The sequence below is a fragment of the Oncorhynchus mykiss genome, chromosome 16 (genome assembly GCF_013265735.2).
Source record: "Oncorhynchus mykiss isolate Arlee chromosome 16, USDA_OmykA_1.1, whole genome shotgun sequence".
NCBI lineage: Eukaryota > Metazoa > Chordata > Actinopteri > Salmoniformes > Salmonidae > Oncorhynchus > Oncorhynchus mykiss.
This window is the reverse complement of record NC_048580.1, coordinates 28016249-28036292: the sequence shown is the minus strand read 5'-3', so window position 1 is coordinate 28036292 and position 20044 is coordinate 28016249. Positions and strand designations below refer to the sequence as shown.

Below are 20044 nucleotides of genomic sequence, written 5' to 3'. Positions count from 1 at the left end.
GCCTGCAGAGTTCTGTCCTACTATCCAGGTCTGTACCCAAACAATTTGAACTTCTACTTTTAAAAATCCACCTCTCTAAAAACAAGTCTCTCACCGTTGCCGCCTGCTATAGACCACCCTCTGCCACCAGCTGTGCTGTGGACACCATATGTGAACTGATTGCCCCCCATCTTTCTTCAGAGCTTGTGCTGCTAGGCGACCTAAACTGGAACATGCTTAACACCCCAGCCATCCTACAATCTAAACTTGATGCCCTCAACATCACACAAATTATCAATGAACCTACCAGGTACCTCCCCAAAGCCTTAAACACGGGCACCCTCATAGATATCATCCTAACCAACTTGCCCTCTAAATACACCTCTGCTGTTTTCAACCAAGATCTCAGCGATCACTGCCTCATTGCCTGCATCCGTAATGGGTCAGCGGTCAAACGACCTCCACTCATCACTGTAAAACGCTCCCTGAAACACTTCAGCGAGCAGGCCTTTCTAATCGACCTGGCCGGGGTATCCTGGAAGGATATTGATCTCATCCCGTCAGTAGAGGATGCCTGGATATTTTTTTTTAATTCCTTCCTAACCATCTTAAATAAACATGCCCCATTCAAGAAATTTAAAACCAGGAACAGATATAGCCCTTGGTTCTCCCCAGACCTGACTGCCCTTAACCAACACAAAAACATCCTATGGCGTTCTGCATTAGCATCGAACAGCCCCCGTGATATGCAGCTGTTCAGGGAAGCTAGAAACCGTTATACACAGGCAGTTAGAAAAGCCAAGGCTAGCTTTTTCAAGCAGAAATTTGCTTCCTGCAACACTAACTCAAAAAAGTTCTGGGACACTGTAAAGTCCATGGAGAATAAGAACACCTCCTCCCAGCTGCCCACTGCACTGAAGATAGGAAACACTGTCACCACTGATAAATCCACCATAATTGAGAATTTCAATAAGCATTTTTCTACTGCTGGCCATGCTTTCCACCTGGGTACTCCTACCCCGGTCAACAGCACTGCACCCCCCACAACAACTCGCCCAAGCCTTCCCCATTTCTCCTTCTCCCAAATCTGCTTAGCTGATGTTCTGAATGAGCAGCAAAATCTGGACCCCTACAAATTAGCCGGGCTAGACAATCTGGACCCTTTCTTTCTAAAATTATCTGCCAAAATTGTTGCCACCCCTATTACTAGCCTGTTCAACCTCTCTTTCGTGTCGTCTGAGATTCCCAAAGATTGGAAAGCAGCTGCGGTCATCCCCCTCTTCAAAGGGGGTGACACTCTTGACCCAAACTGCTACAGACCTATATCTATCCTACCATGCCTTTCTAAGGTCTTCGAAAGCCAAGCCAACAAACAGATTACCGACCATTTCGAATCTCACCATACCTTCTCTGCTATGCAATCTGGTTTCAGAGCTGGTCATGGGTGCACCTCAGCCACGCTCAAGGTCCTTAATGATATCTTAACCGCCATCGATAAGAAACATTACTGTGCAGCCGTATTCATTGATCTGGCCAAGGCTTTCGACTCTGTCAATCACCACATCCTCATCGGCAGACTCGACAGCCTTGGTTTCTCAAATGATTGCCTCGCCTGGTTCACCAACTACTTCTCTGATAGAGTTCAGTGTGTCAAATCGGAGGGTCTGCTGTCCGGACCTCTGGCAGTCTCTATGGGGGTGCCACAGGGTTCAATTCTTGGACCGACTCTCTTCTCTGTATACATCAATGAGGTCGCTCTTGCTGCTGGTGAGTCTCTGATCCAACTCTACGCAGACGACACCATTCTGTATACTTCTGGCCCTTCTTTGGACACTGTGTTAACAACCCTCCAGGCAAGCTTCAATGCCATACAACTCTCCTTCCGTGGCCTCCAATTGCTCTTAAATACAAGTAAAACTAAATGCATGCTCTTCAACCGATCGCTACCTGTACCTACCCGCCTGTCCAACATTACTACTCTGGACGGCTCTGACTTAGAATACGTGGACAACTACAAATACTTAGGTGTCTGGTTAGACTGTAAACTCTCCTTCCAGACCCATATCAAACATCTCCAATCCAAAGTTAAATCTAGAATTGGCTTCCTATTTCGCAACAAAGCATCCTTCACTCATGCTGCAAACATACCCTTGTAAAACTGACCATCCTACCAATCCTCGACTTTGGCGATGTCATTTACAAAATAGCCTCCAATACCCTACTCAACAAATTGGATGCAGTCTATCACAGTGCAATCCGTTTTGTCACCAAAGCCCCATATACTGCCCACCATTGCGACCTGTACGCTCTCGTTGGCTGGCCCTCGCTTCATACTCGTCGCCAAACCCACTGGCTCCATGTCATCTACAAGACCCTGCTAGGTAAAGTCCCCCCTTATCTCAGCTCGCTGGTCACCATTGCATTTCCCACCTGCAGCACACGCTCCAGCAGGTATATCTCTCTAGTCACCCCCAAAACCAATTATTTCTTTGGCCGCCTCTCCTTCCAGTTCTCTGCTGCCAATGACTGGAACGAACTACAAAAATCTCTGAAACTGGAAACACTTATCTCCCTCACTAGCTTTAAGCACCAACTGTCAGAGCAGCTCACAGATTACTGCACCTGTACATAGTCCACCTATAATTTAGCCCAAACAACTACCTCTTTCCCTACTGTATTTAATTAATTAATTTATTTTGTTTGCTCCTTTGCACCCCATTATTTTTATTTCTGCTTTGCACATTCTCCCATTGTAAATCTACCATTCCAGTGTTTTACTTGCTATATTGTATTTACTTTGCCACCATGGCCTTTTTGCCTTCCTTATCTCACCTAATTTTCTCACATTGTATATAGACTTGTTTATACTGTATTATTGACTGTATGTTTGTTTTACTCCATGTGTAACTCTGTGTCGTTGTATGTGTCGAACTGCTTTGCTTTATCTTGGCCAGGTCGCAATTGTAAATGAGAACTTGTTCTCAACTTGCCTACCTGGTTAAATAAAGGTGAAATAAATAAAATAAAATACTCATTCCAAGGTTTTTCTTTATTTTTACTATTTTCTACATTGTAGAATAACAAGTGTTAAATCGAAATATATTTCAGATTTGTTTAAAGTAGCCACCCTTTGCCTTGATGACAGCTTTGCACACTCTTGGTATTCTCTCAACCAGCTTAATGAGGAATGCTTTTCCAACAGTCTTGATTTGAGTTCCCACATATGCTGAGCACTTGTTGGCTGCTTTTTCTTTACTCTGCGGTCCAACTCATCCCAAACCATCTAATTTGGGTTGAGGTCAGGTGATTGTGGAGGCCAGGTCATCTGATGCAGCACTCCACTCTCCTTGGTCAAATAGCCCTTACACAGCCTGGAGGTGTGTTGGGTCATTGTACTGTTGATAAACAAATGATAGTCACGCTAAGTTCAAACTAGTTGGGATGGTGTATTGCTGCAGAATGTTTTGGTAGCCATGCTGGTTAAGTGTGCCTTGAATTTAAAAATGAATCACAGACCGTGTCACCAGCAAAGCAGCAAAGCACCATCACACCCCCACCTCCATGCTACAAGGTGGGGCGGTGGGGCATCATTTTATGTGATGGTAAAGGTAGGGGTGTACTAACTTTTTCCGCATAAGGAAATTGCATTTTGGTTTATTTTAACTTTTTTGTTTTGTGATTTGTTAAATTGGGTCACCTTTTATCAATTAATGTGGTTGGAATTTAGCTCAACTATCCATGTGTCGAAATATGTAAAATAAATAAATAAAATAAAAATAAATAAAAAATAATCAATAATAAAAAACTTTCCAGGTGGTGTACTTTCTACATGACTGTAAATCTATCTATATCCTCTCTCTGACTGCATCTTAACAGATTTTGGCCTCAGTGCAGTAGGTCAGGATTTGGTAGCTAGTGCTGAAAGGAATTCTCTCCCTGTAACAAACACCACTGACTGCTGTGCCTTTTGGCGACCCTTATAGAAAGAGACCAATCTGTCTTTTCTATGCCTTTTGTGTATTACTGTACTCATAACAGTTCATTCTACTACTAGGCATGGGCTCTTTCTCTTCTTTTTTTTTTTGTCTCCTTGCTGAGCAACTTTGGAAGCTCCCTCCTATCTGAGCCTAGTCACATTTCTTTTTGTCCCTTTCCCCTGCTTATCTCTCGCTCTCTCTCTCGTCTCTTTCTCAGCCCCACAGACCCATCTGTATTGAACCGGCTGATGGCTCTGGAGAAGCTGTTGATGGGCACCCCAGCAAAGGAAAGACTCAACATGCACAGAGAGATCCAGGTAAAGAGCATGCACCCTTAATCACAGAGTGTACACGCACACTCAGAATAGTGTACAAGCTGATTTCCTAGTTAATAAGACAGATCTGTCATGAGATACTGAATATTTGCATTCTCGCTAGCGATGGGTGCGGTTATTTGAATATCTGGATGGACGTTAGTATTAGGTCACTTGTGTGAGTGTTCACTTTGGGGGGGGGGGGGGGGGGATGCCTATTTTAACAATGAAAAAGCTTTGTCCGTGTTAAATTATCTGTGTGACATTGTTACATACAAGGACATGAACTGTGGGGCAGATGGAATCTGCTTTGTAGCTGCCTGGATAACCCCAAGCACACATCAAAATCCACAAAATTTAATTAATTGGCCACAAAAATCAACATATGCCATCTGTCTCCGAACTTGAAATCCATTGAAAAGCTGTGGTTGAATTGAAGAGGGTCGTCCATAAGCGCAGACGAAGGATATCAAGGATGTGGAAGGATTCTTCTGTAAGGAGGAAGGATCCAAGATCCTTCCCAATATGTTCTCTAAATACATTTTTATTTTTTTAAGGCTCCGTGCCATTATCCTCACAAAGTGAGGTATTGAAAAAAGGGGTGTCAAAAATGGACACCTGCCTTTTTTAGGGGAAAAAAAGGTTCTTGTTAAACAATCTCTTTTTCTGAGCAATCGTTTTAGTATAAAATAATATTTCCCAAATTTTTGGAGCATACTATAGCTATGTATTTGAATTATTTTTGCTCTTTCTCAAGTGTGTCAATAATTTCGGACCCCATTATATGTGTTCCTAGGTGCATGCTGCAGTTTTGGAATAAGGCCAAGAGCGTATTTATCAGAATCATTAGTCTACTTTTTTCTTCTTGAACGAAAAACATCAGCTGAAAATCAGTTCAACTCGAGGAAGTGTTTTTAAGTTTAGACACATAATAGCTGGAAACATTTTTTATTTTTTTATTGCACCTTTATTTAACCAGGTAGGCTAGTTGAGAACAAGTTCTCATTTACAACTGCGACCTGGCCAAGATAAAGCATAGCCGTGTGAACAGACAACACAGTTACACAGGGGAGTAAACTATTAACAGGTCAATAGCACAGTAGAATTTAGTTGTTCAGTGTGCTAGCTAACCAATGTGTTTACGGTTTCATTAATTTGCCATTTGAAAAAGGCTTGTGGAAAAACCAACTACCTTGCACACCTTATCATTAAAGGACAATTCCACCACTTTAAAAACAGTTATTATGCTGTTGGTATACAGTGCATTCGGAACCCTTGACTTTTCCCACATTTTGTTACGTTTCAGCCTTATTCTAAAATTGAGGAAAAATATTTAATCAATCTATACACAATACCCCATAATGACAAAGCGAAAACAGGTTTTTGCTAATTTATAAATAAATAAAATACCTTAAGTATTCAGATCCTTTGCTATGAGACTCGAAATTGAGCCCCGGTACATCCGGTTTCCATTGATCATCCTTGATGTTTCTACTTGCTTGGAGTCAACCTGTGGTAAATTTAATTGATTGGACATGATTTGGAAAGACACCCACCTGTCTATATATCGTCCCCACAGTTGACAGTGCATGTCAGAGCAAAAACCAAGCCACGAGGTCGAAGGAATTGTCCGTAGAGCTCCGAAACAGGATTGTGTCAAGGCACAGATCTGGGAAAGGTACCGCAACATTTCTGCAGCATTGACGGTCCCGAATAACAGTGGCCTCCATCGTTCTTAAATGGATGAAGTTTTGAACCACCAAGACTCTTCCTAGAGCAGACCACTGGCCAAACTGAGCAATCGGGGTAGGGTGGCCTTGGTCTGGGAGGTGATCAAGAATCCAATGGTCACTGACAGAGCTCCGGAGTTCCTCTGTTGAGATCGGAGAACCTTCCAGAAGGAGGTAGTCAGTCCTTTATGGTAGAGTGGCCAGACTGAAGGCCCTTCTCAGTAAGGGGCACATGACAGCCCGCTTGGAGTTTGACAAAAGGCACGTAAAGGACTCTTGACTATGGGAAATAAGATTCTCTGGTCTGATGAAACCAAGATTGAACTCTTTGGCCTGAATGCCAAGCGTCACATCTGGAGTAAACATGGCACCACCCCTTCGGTGAAGCATAGTGGTGGTGTCAGCATCGTGCTGTATGGATGTTTTTCAATGGCACGGACTGGGAGACGAGTCAGGATCGAGGGAAAGATGAACGGAGCAGAGATCCTTGATGAAAACCTGCTCCAGAGCACTCAGGCCCTCAGACTGGGGCAAAGATTCACCTTCCAACAGGACAATGACCGTAAGCCCACAGCCAAGCCAACGTAGGAGTGGCTTCTGGACAAGTCTCTGAATGTCCTTGAGTGGCCCAGCCAGATTCCGGACTTGAACCAGATCGAACATCTCTGCAGAGACCTGAAAATAGCTGTGCATCGATGCTCCCCATCCACCTGACAGAGCTGAGAGGATCTGCAGAGAAGAATGGGAGATACTCCCCAATTACAGGTGTGCCCAGCTTGTAGCGTCATACCCAAGAAGAATCAAGGCTGTAATCACTGCCAAAGGTGCTTCAACAAAGTACTGAGTAAAGGGTCTGGATACTAAATTAAATGTGATATCAGTTGTATTTATATACACTACCAATCCAAAGTTTGGGGTCACTTAGAAATGTCCTTGTTTTTGAAAGAAAATCACATTTGTTTGTCCATTAAAATAACATAAAATTGATCAGAAATACAGTGGAGGCATTTTAAATGACTATTGTAGCTGGAAACGGCTGAGGAATATCTACATAGGCGTACAGAGGCCCATTATCGGTACACAGCGTTGTATGAGATCTTCAGTTTCTTGGCAATTTCTCGCATGGAATAGCCTTCATTTCTCAGAACAAGAATAGACTGACTAGTTGCAGCAGAAAGGTCTTTGTTTCTGGCCATGTAAGCCTGTAATCAAACCCACAAATGCTGATGCCACAGATACTCAACTAGCCTAAAGAAGGACAGTTTTTTTTTATTGCTTCTTTAATCAGGACAACAGTTTTCAGCTGTGCTAACATAATTGCAAAAGGGTTTTCTAAGGATCAATTAGACTTTTAAAATGATAAACTTGGATTAGCTAACACAACGTGCCATTGGAACACAGGAATGATGGTTGCTGATAATGGGCCTCTGTATGCCTAAGTAGATATTCAATTAAAAAAACAGCTGCAATAGTTATTTCCAACATTAATACTGTCTACACTATATTTTTGATCAATTTGATGTTATTTTATGCTTTTCTTTCAAACACAAGGACATTTCTAAGTGACAAACTTTAGAACGGTAGTGTGTGTGTATTTGCTAAAATTTCAGTGTTTTTGCTTTGTTGTTAGTGGTTATTTTAGAATAAAGCTTCTGGAGATGGGCGGTGCAGTTGCCACACCAGGCAGTTAGTGAGGGTTTTTGCTGACAAGCCACATTTTTTTCGACCTCCTGAGGTTGAAGAGACGCTGTTGCACCTTCATCACACTGTCTGTGCGTGGACCATTTCAGTTTGTTGGTGATATGTACACCGAGGAACTTAAAACTTTCCACCTTCTCCACTACTGTCCCGCTGATGTGGATAGGGGGGTGCTCCCTCTGCTGTTTCCTGAAGTCCACGATCATCTCCTTTGTTTTGTTGAAGTTGAGTGAGAGGTTATTTTCCTGACACCACACTCCGAGGGCCCTCACCTCCTCCCTGTAGGCTGTCTCGTTGTTGGTAATCAAGCCTACCACTGTGGTGTCGTCTGCAAAGGTGATGATTGAGTTTGAGGCTTGCATGGCCACACAGTTGTGGGTGAACAGGGAGTACAGGACGGGAGTGAGAATGCACCCTTGTGGTGCCCCAGTGTTAAGGATCAGCGGAGTGGAGGTGGTGTTGTTTCCTACCCTCACCACCTTGTGGCCCGTCAGGAAGTTCAGGACCCAGTTGCACAGGGCAGGGCCGAGACCCGGGGTCTCAAGCTTAATGATGAGTTTGGAGGGTACTTTGGTGTTGCATGTTGAGCTGTAGTCAATGAACAGCATTCTTACATAGGTATTTCTCTTGTCCAGATGGGATAGGGCAGTGTGATGGCGATTGCATTGTCTCTGGACCTATTGGGGTGGTAAGCAAATTGACGTTGGTCTAGGGTGACGGGTAGGGTGGAGTTGATATGATCCTTGACTAGTCTCGCAAAGCACTTCATGATGACGGACGTGAGTGCTACGGAGCGATAGTCATTTAGTTCAGTTCGGTTTGTGGTGGTAAATAGACGGCTACGAATGATATAAATGGGAAATCTCTTTGTAGATCGTGTGGTCTCCAGCTTATCATGAGTTTGCCTACATTAAAGGGAAAATGAAATGCAGAAATCTAATTTACATAAGTATTCACACCCCTTAGTCAATACATGTTAAAATTACCCTTGGAAGTGATTACAGTTGTAAGTCTTTCTGGATAAGTCTCTAAGAGCTTTGCACAATATTGTTTTGGAATATTTTTATTCTGTACAGTCTTCATTTTCACTCTGTCTTTAGGTTAGTATTGTGGACAAACAACAATGATGTTGATCCATCCTCAGCTTTCTCCTATCACAGCCATTAAACTCTGTAACTGATTTACTCCCCATTGGCCTCATGGGGAAATTCCTTAGCTGTTTCTGTCCTCTCCGGCAACTGAGTTAGGAAGGAAGCCTGTATCTTTGTAGTGACTGGGTGTATTGATACATTATCCAAAGTGCGATTAAATAACTTCACCACGCTCAAAGGGATATTCAGTGTCTTTTTTTTTTTTTACCCATCTACCAAAAATGTGCCGCTCTTTGCGAGGCATTGGAAAACCTCCCTTGTCTTTGGTTCAATTCACTGCTCGACTGAGGGACCTTACAGATAATTGTATGTGTGGGGTACAGACGTTGAAAAATCATCTTAATTAAACACTATATATTGCACACACTGTGTCCATGTGAATTTTTGTGACTTGTTAATCAGACTGAACTTATTTAGGCTTGCCATAACAAAGGGGTTGAATACTTTTCAGACATTTCAGCTTTAAATGTTGAATCAATTTGTAAAAATTCCAAAAACATAACTCCACTTTGACATTATGATGTGTTGTGTGTAGGCACAATCTCAGTATAATCCATTTAAAATTCAGGCTGTAACACAACAACATTTGTAAAAAGTCAAGGGGTGTGACTACTTTCTGAAGGCACTGTATCTAAATGCAGAGAGATTAACAGAGTGCCAATGCAGTATAGTCCAGTTATTTTGTGTACAGTTCAGAGATGGCTCGATGCGGTGTGCAGCATACTCCATTTGTCTCTCTGGGCCGGTTGGTGAAGGCCACAGCCCCGGGAATAAACTTTTTTTTTTTTCAGGTGGCAGGAAATTTAGGTCGTGAGTAACCTGAAACGCCTGCCAGAGGCAAATTTTGGGAGGGGGGTGACACTATATATACACACACTACATTGACACACAACCCACATACCGACACAACACAAACACTCACACTTTTACATGCATCATATGCTGCTGCTACTCTGTTCTTTATTTTACTCTTAGTAATATCTATCCTGATGCCTAGTCACTACCCTGCCTTCATGTACATATCTACCTCAAATGCTTCAAATTCTTATAATATTCAATAAATATTAGTACCAAACCTATCCTTTTTGGTCCAAACTTTTTTTTTAACAATAGTTAGACATGAGGAATCCAAAGGAATGGTCAAAAGCCACGTCCAAAAGTGTCATGATATTCAAATGGTGAAATAATTTCAAATGCTCATCCCTAATTCTAAATACTGAATCACCTTTAAAGAGTAAATAGGAAGATTAGCTGGCTGGACAAAATCTGGCACATTTACAGAAATGTTGATTTAATGTGCATTGTCCCACAATCATAGAGGTTCTATTAGTTCTCATTTGTAATTCTATGGCTACAAAACTCTTCACTGATGAATTGCTGTCTGTGCAGGAGTTGAAAGAGAAGCAAAGGGAGTTTGAGAGCAAAGCCAAAGTGCTCAAAGTGACAGGAAATGGTGCCGCTAGCAACAGCTCGGACAATGGGTCATCGGGAGACTCGCCCCTCTTCAGGACGTATCTACCCCCACTACACAGAAAACAGTCCGCGGCAGCCAAACCCAAAAAACAGCAGGCTGTTGTGTCGCCCCTACAAGGTCAGTGAGCCCACCCACCCACTAATCCAGAGCGTTTACCCCAGGAACCTCTCTAACACATCTGGGTTGTGTTCATAAGGGCACGCAATGGAAAACAGCTTAAAATGTTTCTCAACGGAACCTGAGAAATAGCATCTCATTAATTTCAGGTAGTCCCTCCCTATTTTAGTCAGTTTTCTTCTGTTTAGTGCCTAATGAACATGACCCTGCCAATTTTAAAGGTATGTTTTATATATTATATTTATGACTGGCTTAAATTAATTTTACCTTAATATTTTTTTGTCCATAGTGATAATATACCATAATGCATTATTTACTCCAGGCACCACTGGCTAATGGTTAGCATCCCCATAAAAAAAATAATAAATGGTTTCCAAAATGCGCTGTCTGCATTTCATGCTATAACATCGCCTCAAAGTAACCTCAAACAAAGTTTTGTAGAGATTATTTTTGTGGATGCCGTCACTACTGGTATGTCAACAACTCAAGACACATTTCACCCAATCCTAAACAAATCAGAACTATCCCTTTAATTGTCAACATTTGACATTGTTTTGCGCAATGTCTTGTAAAACAGTAAGGCTATTGATTAGATCGGGAACTTGATATGACCATGCAGTCTGCCTATTAATCTGCCCAAACAATCAAATAATGATGACTAATACAATCTGTAGCGACTTCAGCACCTTGGTCTAATTTGCTGCTCTGTAAATAGCCAGGGTCTATGCTTTTCCTGTATGTAGTATTGAAAGGAATCTATGTTGTGTGTGTGTGTGTGGCATCTCTTTTTCCCCTAAGTGTCCCAGCTACAACCTCTCCAGCAGTGTCCGGTGGTCAAAAGGCCAACTGTCTGCCTCATGAAGAAACAGAAGAATCTGGAGCAGAGTGAGGTCAGCAACGGCATTGTTGTTTGACGATGTCAAATGAAACTGGCTTCATTACAATAACCCCACTAACCTACCACTTAGCATGCACACCCAATACATTGATTGATGCTAAGTGGTAATTCTAGTGTGGCTATTGGAACAAATCCACATAACATGCAATATTAAACAGCTGTTCTGAACCCTTTGTCCCGTGTTGGTGTGCACTGTAGTAAGCAGGCAAAAATAAGACAATTCTGATGTATGTCTGTTTCTGCTGTCCACCTTCTCTCGCTCTCAGGTCCAAGAGGGAAAAGAGAATGTGAAGGACACCGGCTGGGAGTCTCATTTGGACAAGTCAGTGCTGGACCAGTCCCGACACAAGATCCTGCAGGTGCTCAACTCCGGGTCCCTCAAAGACCTGAAGGGCCTGCAGCAGATTGGGGACAAGAAGGCCAAGCTCATTCTGGGCTGGAGGGAGATTCAAGGCTCCTTCACCCAGGTCTGTGTTTGGGCCCATATTAAGTTTCAGCGTTTACAGCTAGCCCATTTCTTTAAAAAAAAAATGTAATGTTGATAGTGGGGGGAAACGGACGGAGCTTTCGCTCTTGAAGTAAAACAATGACATTTTTTTTTGGGGGGGGGGGAATTTTACCCCTTTTTCTCCCCAATTTCGTGGTATCCAATTGTTGTAGTAGCTACTATCTTGTCTCATTGCTACAACTCCCGTACGGGCTCGGGAGAGACGAAGGCTGAATGTCATGCGTCCTCCGATACACAACCCAACCAGCCGTACGTACTGCTTCTTAACACAGCGCGCATCCAACCCGGAAGCCAGCTGCACCAATGTGTCGGAGGCTACACCGTGCACCTGGCAACCTTGGCTAGCGCGCACTGCGCCCGGCCTGCCACAGGAGTTGCTGGTGCGCGATGAGACAAGGAGATCCCTACCGACCAATCCCTCCCTAACCCGGATGACGCTAGGCCAATTGTGCGTCGCCCCACGGACCTCCCGGTCGCGGCCGGTTACGACAGAGCCTGGGCGCGAACCCAGGGATGGCACAGCTGGCGCTGCAGTACAGCGCCCTTAACCACTGCGACACCCGGGAGGCCCCGTAAAACAAATACTTTGAGACCAATGTTTCAGCCATCTTGTCATCTAAGCCTTCATCAGAATGATAACGAGGCATTTTATTTGAAGCGCCGTCCTTTCATGCCACCCGGTTACACTGTAAAAAGTAAGAACATCAAATACCAGTGGCAGCACAGCATCAGACGGTTCAAACATAACATAAACAGATCAAATCAAATGTATTGATATAGCCCTTCGTACATCAGCTGATATCTCAAAGTGCTATACAGAAACCCAGCCTAAAACCCCAAACAGCAAGCAATGCAGATGTAGAAGCACGGTGGCTAGGAAAAACTCCCTAGAAATGCCAAAACCTAGGAAGAAACCTAGAGGAACCAGGCTAGACAATAGTTACAAGGGGCATTGCATGGTATGTGAGTCCTAGGTTTTATATACGTTTAAGTGTAATGGAACATAAAATGACAGACGGCAACCAAAGGAGTTTTGTGAATGTCGAGCTTACTTGCCGTCACAAGCTGTTTGTTTTACCTGATTTACAATGTTGTGTTGCCCCTAGATAAGCATTGTATCATCTTTTGGGTGTACACACAGGTTTTTGATTATCCTTTGGTTACTGTCACTAGGCTTGGGCAGTATACCGTGTACCGGGGTATTTGGAAAAAACTACGGGATAGTTTTTCAATACCGTCAAACTTTCTTTTAAGTTTTTCAATACATTTGAATATTTGTAGATCCTTTTAAGTTAATACCTGCAGTCAACTTGTGCAATCCCTTAGGCGATAAAGCAGATTATTTTATTTCATCTGTCACATAATTTTACATTATGAAGCATACCATACATAGTTCCCCAGAATAGTTGTGCGAGTCACGTGTTTGATTGTAAATCGCACAGCGGGAGAAAGCGGGAGCTGGTGAGTCTATTGCGTTTTATATCTACTGGTGAGTCTCTGTGTGCTGCGCACATGAGGTGAAGTTACACTTGTATGCAATTCACTACAAACATTTTTCCATCATATCTTAGAATGGCTTTCTGCCAGAAGTCAAAGACCTCTGATTAGTTATCTGTGCTGTTGCCATCTTTTATCCTGTGCTTCGTATTAGCTTTTTTTTCTCCTCCGTTCTTGTCCCCCTCTGCTCCGTGTACACATGCTGCTCTTCCTTCAGAAAAGCATGCATTACAACTTTGTTCATTTGCACAATTTCTCTTGTTCACTTTTGTTTGTAAATATCCACACTCACAGAAAATACCATTTGGCATTTGGTATATACTGGCTATGCTTTTATAACTTTGTGCTGGATTTGCCTGTCTTTGCAGTTAGTTGATTCGTTTTTGCTCGTTAGCATTTAGCTAACAGCATCAATGTCCTTTCGCTATTATTTTGTTAGCATTCTGGTAATGGGTCTTTCTATTAACTTGGGTACCAGTGAGGATTTCCTACACTGGACAACTTGTTACAGCTGTTGATAAGTCATTGGTAATAATATGCCCGTTTTTTCATGTCAATACATTAACATATAAAGTGCATCATAGCTATATTTAATAAAATTGCCGAGTTGAAAAATTCAAGTTGGCTGAATACTTTCCAAATGCACTGTGTGTGTGGTACCAGTCAAAAGTATGGACACTTACTCATTTCAGGGTTTTTCTTTATTTTAATACATTGTAGAATAATTGTTGAGACATAAACTATGATGGTCTCATGCATGTTAACATTAGAAGCCTCCTCCCTAAGTTTGTTTTATTCACTGCTTTAGCACACTCCGTCAACCCTGACGTCCTAGCTGTGTCTGAATCAAAGCTTAGGAAGGCCACCAAAAATTCGGACATTTCCATCCACAATTACAACATTTTCTGCCAAGGTAGAACTTCCAAAGGGGGTGGCGTTAGCCTGCAGAGTTCTGTCATGCTATCCAGGTCTGTGCCCAAACAGTTCGAGCTTCTACTTTTAAAAATCCACCTTTCCAGAAATAAGTCTCTCACTGTTGTCGCATGTTATAGACCCCCTTCAGCCCCCAGCTGTGCCCTCGACACCATATGTGAATTAATTGCTCCCCCATTTATCCTCAGTTTGTACTGTTAGGTGACCTGAACTGGGATTTGCTTAACACCCCGGCCGTTCAACAATCTAAGCTAGATGCCCTCAATCTCACACAATTGATCATGGAACCTACCAGGTACAACCCTAAATCCGTAAACACGGGCACCCTCATATCATCCTGACCAGCCTGCCCTCTAAATACGCCACTGCTGTCTTTAACCAGGATCTCAGCGATCATTGCCTGTGTCCGTAATGGGTCCGTTGTCAAATAGCCACCCCTCATCACTGTCAAAGGCTCTCTAAAACACTTCAGTGAGCAGGCCTTTTTAATCGCCCTGGCCCGGGTATCCAGGAAGGATATTGACCTCATCCCGTCAGTAGAGGATGCCTGGTTATTCTTCAAAAGGGTCTTCCTCATCAGCATCTTAAATAAGCATGCCCCATTCCAAAAAAATGTAACTAAGAACAGATATAGCCATTGGTTCACTCCAGACCTGACTGCCCTCGACCAGCACAAAAACATCCTGTGGCGTACATCGAATAGCCCCTGTGATATGCAACTTTTCAGGGAAGTTAGGAAACAATATGCAAAGGCTAGCTTTTTCAAACAAAAATTTGTATCCTTTAGCACAAACTCCAAAAAGTTCTGGGACACTGTAAAGTCCATGGAGAGTAAGAGCACCTCCTCCCAGCTGCCCAATGCACTGAGGCTAGGAAACACTGTCACCACCGATAAATCCACGATAATGGAGAATTTCATTAAGCATTTTCTATGGCTGCCCATGCTTTCTACCAGTCTACCCCGGTCAACAGCTTTGCACCCCCCACAGCAACTTGCCCAAGCCTCTCCCATTTCTCCTTCACCCAAATCCAGATAGCTGATGTTCTGAAAGAGCTGCACAATCTGGACCCCTACAAATCAGCTGGGCTAGAATATCTGGACCCTCTCTTTCTAAAATGATCCGCCTCAATTGTTGCAACTGCTATTACTAGCCTGTTCAACCTCTTTCGTATCATCCGAGATCCCTAAAGATTGTAAAGCTGCTGCGGCCATCCCCCTCTTCAAAGGGGAGACACACTAGCCCCGAACTGTTGTAGACCTATATCTATCCTGCCTTTTCTAAAGTCTTCGAAAGCCAAGTTAACAAACAAATCACCGACCATTTCGAATCCAGCCGTACCTTCTCCGCTATGCAATCTGGTTTCCGAGCTCGTCATGGGTCATGACGAGCACCTCAGTCACGCTCAAGATCCTAAACGATATCATAACCACCATCGATAAAAGACAGTACTGTGCAGCCGTATTCATCGACCTGGCCAAGGCTTTCGACTCTGTCAATCACCAAATTCTTATCGGCAGACTCAGCAGCCTTGGTTTCTCAAATTACTGCATCGCCTGGTTCACCAACTACTTCTCAGACAGAGTTCAGTGTGTCAAATCGGAGGGCCTGTTGTCCAGACCTCTGGCAGTCTTCATGGGGGTGCCACAGGGTTCAATTCTCGGGCCGACTCTTTTCTCTGTATACATCAATGATGTCTCTCTTGCTGCTGGTGATTCTCTGATCCACCTCTACGCAGAAGAACACCATTCAGTATACTTCTGGCCCTTCTTTTGACATTGTGCTAACAAACTTCCAGACGAGCTTCAATGCCATAACACACCTTCCGTGGCCTCCAACTGCTTTTAAATGCCAGTAAAACTAAATGCCTGCTCTTCAACCGATCACTGCCCGCACCCTCCCACCCGCCAAGCATCACTACTCTGGGTGGTTCTGACTTACGTGGACAAGTACAAATATATAGGGATCTGGTTAGACTGTAAACTCTCCTTCCAAGCATCTCCAATCCAAAATTAAATCTAGAATCGGCTTCCTATTTCGTAACAAAGCATCCTTCACTCATGCTGCCAAACATACCCTCGTAAAACTGACTATCCTACCGATCCTTGACTTCGGCGACGTCATTTACAAAATAGCTTCCAACACTCTACTCAACAAATTGGATGCAGTCTACCACACTGCCATTCGTTTTGCCACCAAGCCCCATATACTACCCACCACTGCGACCTGTTTGCTCTCGTTGGCTGGCCCTCGCTTCATATTTGTCTCCAAACCCACTGGCTGCAGGTCATCTATAAGTCTTTGCTAGGTAAAGCCCCTCCTTATCTCAGCTCACTGGTCACCATAGCAGCACCCACCCATTCTCTCCAGCAGGTATATTTCACTGGTCACCCCCAAAGCCAACTCCTCCTTTGGCCACCTTTCCTTCCAGTTCCCTGCTGCCAATGACTGGAACGAATTGCAAAAATCACAGAAGCTGGAGACTCATATCTCCCTCACTAACTTTAAGCATCAGCTGTCAGAGCAGCTTACTGATTATTGCACCTGTACATAGCCCATCCAACTACCTCACCCATACTGTTATTTATTTTTTTGCACCCATGTCTCTACTTGCACATTCATCTTCTGCACATCTATCACTCCAGTGTTTTAATTGCTAAATTGTAATTATTTCGCCAGTATGGCCTATTTATTTATTGCCTTTCCTCCGTAATCTTACATTTGCACACTCTGTATATATACTTTTCTATTGTGTTCATCCCATGGGTAACTGTTGTTTGTCGCATTGCTTTGCTCAATCTTGGTCAGGTCGCAGTTGTAAATGAGAACTTCTCAACTGGCCTACCTGGTTAAATAAAGGTGAAAAAAGAAATAATAAAACACAGAATTATGTAGTAACCAAAAAGCTGTTAAACAAATCAAAATATATTTTGGATTCTTCAAAGTAGCCACCCTTGACCTTCATGACAGCTTTGTGCACACTTGGCATTCTCTCAACCAGCTTCACCTGGAATGCTTTTCCAACAGGCTTGAAGGAGTTCCCACATATGCTGAGCACTTGTTGGCTGCTTTTCCTTCACTCATCCCAAACCATCTCAAATGGGTTTCGGTCAGGTGATTGTGGAGCCAGGTCATCTGATGCATCACTCCATTACTCTCCTTCTTGGTCAAATAGCCTTTACACAACCTGGAGGTGTGTTTTGGGTCATTGTCCTGTTGAAAATCAAATGATAGTCCAATGAAGCGCAAACCAGATGGGATGGCGTATTGCTGCAGAATGCTGTGCTAGCCATGCTGGTTAAGGGTGTCTTATGTCACCAGCAAAGCTCCCCCACACCGTCATCTTCCTTCATGCTTCACGTTGGTAACCACACATGCAAAGATCCGTTCACCTACTCTGCGTCACAAAGACACAGCGTGAGGAACCAAACATGTCAAATTTGGACTCATCAGACCAAAAGGACAGATTTCCACCGGTCTAATGTCCATTGCTTGTGTTTCTTGGCCCAAGCAAGTCTCTTCTTATTGGTTTCCTTGTAGCAATTCAACCATGAAGGCCTCATTTCACACAGTCTCCTTTGAACAGTTGATGTTGAGATATGTCTGTTACTTTAACCATGAAGCATTTATTTGGGTTGCAATTTGAGGCTGGTAACTCTGATCTTATACTCTTGCAGCAGAGGTAATTCTGGGTCTTCCTTTCCTGTGGCGCTCCTCATGAGTCAGTTTCATCATAGCGCTTGATGGTTCTCTCGCACCCACTGTGAAATTTGGTGGAGAGTCGGTGGTGATATGGGGGTGCTTCAGTAAGGCTGGAATCGGACAGATTTTTATTTTGTGAAGGACGCATGAATCAAGCCACAAACAAGGTTGTCCTGGAAGAAAACTTGCTTCCTTCTGCTTTGACAACTCGAAGGATTGTTTTTTCCAGCAGGACAATACTCCATGCCACAAGCAAGGTCAATCAAGGTGTGGATGGAGGACAATCAGATCAAGACCCTGTCATGGCCAGCCCAATCTCCAGACCTGAACCACATTGGAATGTGATCCAGAGGAAGATTGATGGTCGAGCGATCAAACAAAGCCGAGCTGCTTGAGTTTTTGCGCCAGGTGTGGCATAGTCACCCAACATCAATGTTAAAGACTGGTGGAGAGCATGCCAAGACGAATGAAAGCTGTGATTTGAAAATCAGGGTTATTCCACCAAATATATTGATTTCTGAACTCTTCCTAAGCTAAAACATAAGTATTGTGTTTAAAAATGTATATTAACTTATTTTCTTTGCATTCTTCAAGGTTTGATAACACTGCATCTTTTTTGTTATTTTGACCAGTTGTAATATTTTGCAAATAAATGCTCTAAATGACAATATTTGGAATTTGGGAGAAATGTTGTAAATAGTTTATAGAATAAAATAAACCTTTTCGTTTTATCGAAACACATACCTATAAATAGTACAACCAGAGAAACTGATAATTTTGCAGTGGTCTCTTAATTTTTTCCAGAGCTGTAAATACACAAGCATGGTGCATTCGGAGAGTATTCAGACCCCTTGACTTTTCCGCATTTTGTTACGCTACAGCCTTGTTCAAAACTGTATTCAATTGTGTTTTTTCTCTCATCAATCTACGCACAATAACCCATAATGACATAGTAAAAAAAAAATGCTTTGGGGATTTGTGTGCAAATTTATGAAAAATCTGTAACTATCACATTTACATAAGTATTCAGACCCTTTACTCTGTGCTTTGTTGAAGCACCGTTGGCAGCGATTTACAGCCTTGAGTGTTATTGGGTATGATGCTACAAGCTTGGCTCACCTGTATTTGAGGAGTTTCTCCCATTCTCTGCAGATTCTCTCAAGCTCTGTCAAGTTGGGTGGGGAGCGTCGCAACACAGCCATTTTCAGGGCTGTCCGGGCTCTGGCTGGGCCACTCAAGGACATTCAGAGACTTGTCCCGAAGCCACTCTTGCGTTGTCTTGGCTGTGTGCTTAGGGTCAATGTCCTGTTGGAGGGTAAACCTTCGCCGCAGTCTGAGGTCCTGAGCACTGTGGAGCAGATTTTCATCAAGAATCTCATTGTACTTTGATCCATTCTTCTTTCCCTCGATCCTGACTACTCTCCCAGTCCCTGCTGCTGAAAAACATCCCCACAGCATGATGCTGCCACCATGTTTCACCGTTGGGATGGTGCCAGGTTTCCTTCAGATGTGACTATTGGCTTTCAGGCCAAAGAGTTCAATCTTGGTTTCATCAGACCAGAGAATCTTGTTTCTCGTGGGCAAAGTCCTTTAGGTGGCTTTTGGCAAACTCATGTGCCTCTTACTGAGGAGTTGCTTCCGTCTGGCCAGTTTACCATAAAGGCCTGATTTGGTGGCGTGCTGCAGAGATGGTTGTCCTTCTGTACGGTTCTCTCATCTCCACAAAGGAACTCTGGAGCTCTGTCAGTGAGCATTGGGTTCTTGGTAACCTCACTGACCAAAGCCCTTCTCCCCTGAATTGCTCAGTTTGGCCAAGCGGCCGGCTCTAGGAAGATTCTTGGTGGTTTCAAACTTCTCCCATTTTTAAGAATGGAGGCCACTGTGTTCTTGGACCTTCAATGCTGCAGACATTTTTTTGGTACCTTTCCCCAGACCTTTCCCCAGACACAATCCTCTCTCGGAGCTCTACGGACAATTCATTTGAGCTCGTGTCTTGGTTTTTGCTCAGACATGCACTGTCAGCTGTGGGGCCTTTATATAGACAGGTGTGTGCCCTTCCAAATCATG

At 43.3% G+C, this 20044-nt stretch overlaps 1 protein-coding gene across 1 annotated transcript in view; it reads left to right on the top strand.

Annotated features, from left to right (window-relative positions):
• kif22 (kinesin family member 22) overlaps positions 1-20044 on the top strand; it is a 35749-nt gene that overhangs the window by 12573 nt on the left and 3132 nt on the right. Inside the window, exons 8-11 of the mRNA XM_021565520.2 lie at positions 4174-4273; positions 10239-10440; positions 11239-11330; positions 11605-11805. Of these exons, the coding sequence (XP_021421195.2) occupies positions 4174-4273; positions 10239-10440; positions 11239-11330; positions 11605-11805 (595 nt within the window). The remainder of the gene's footprint in view (positions 1-4173; positions 4274-10238; positions 10441-11238; positions 11331-11604; positions 11806-20044) is intronic.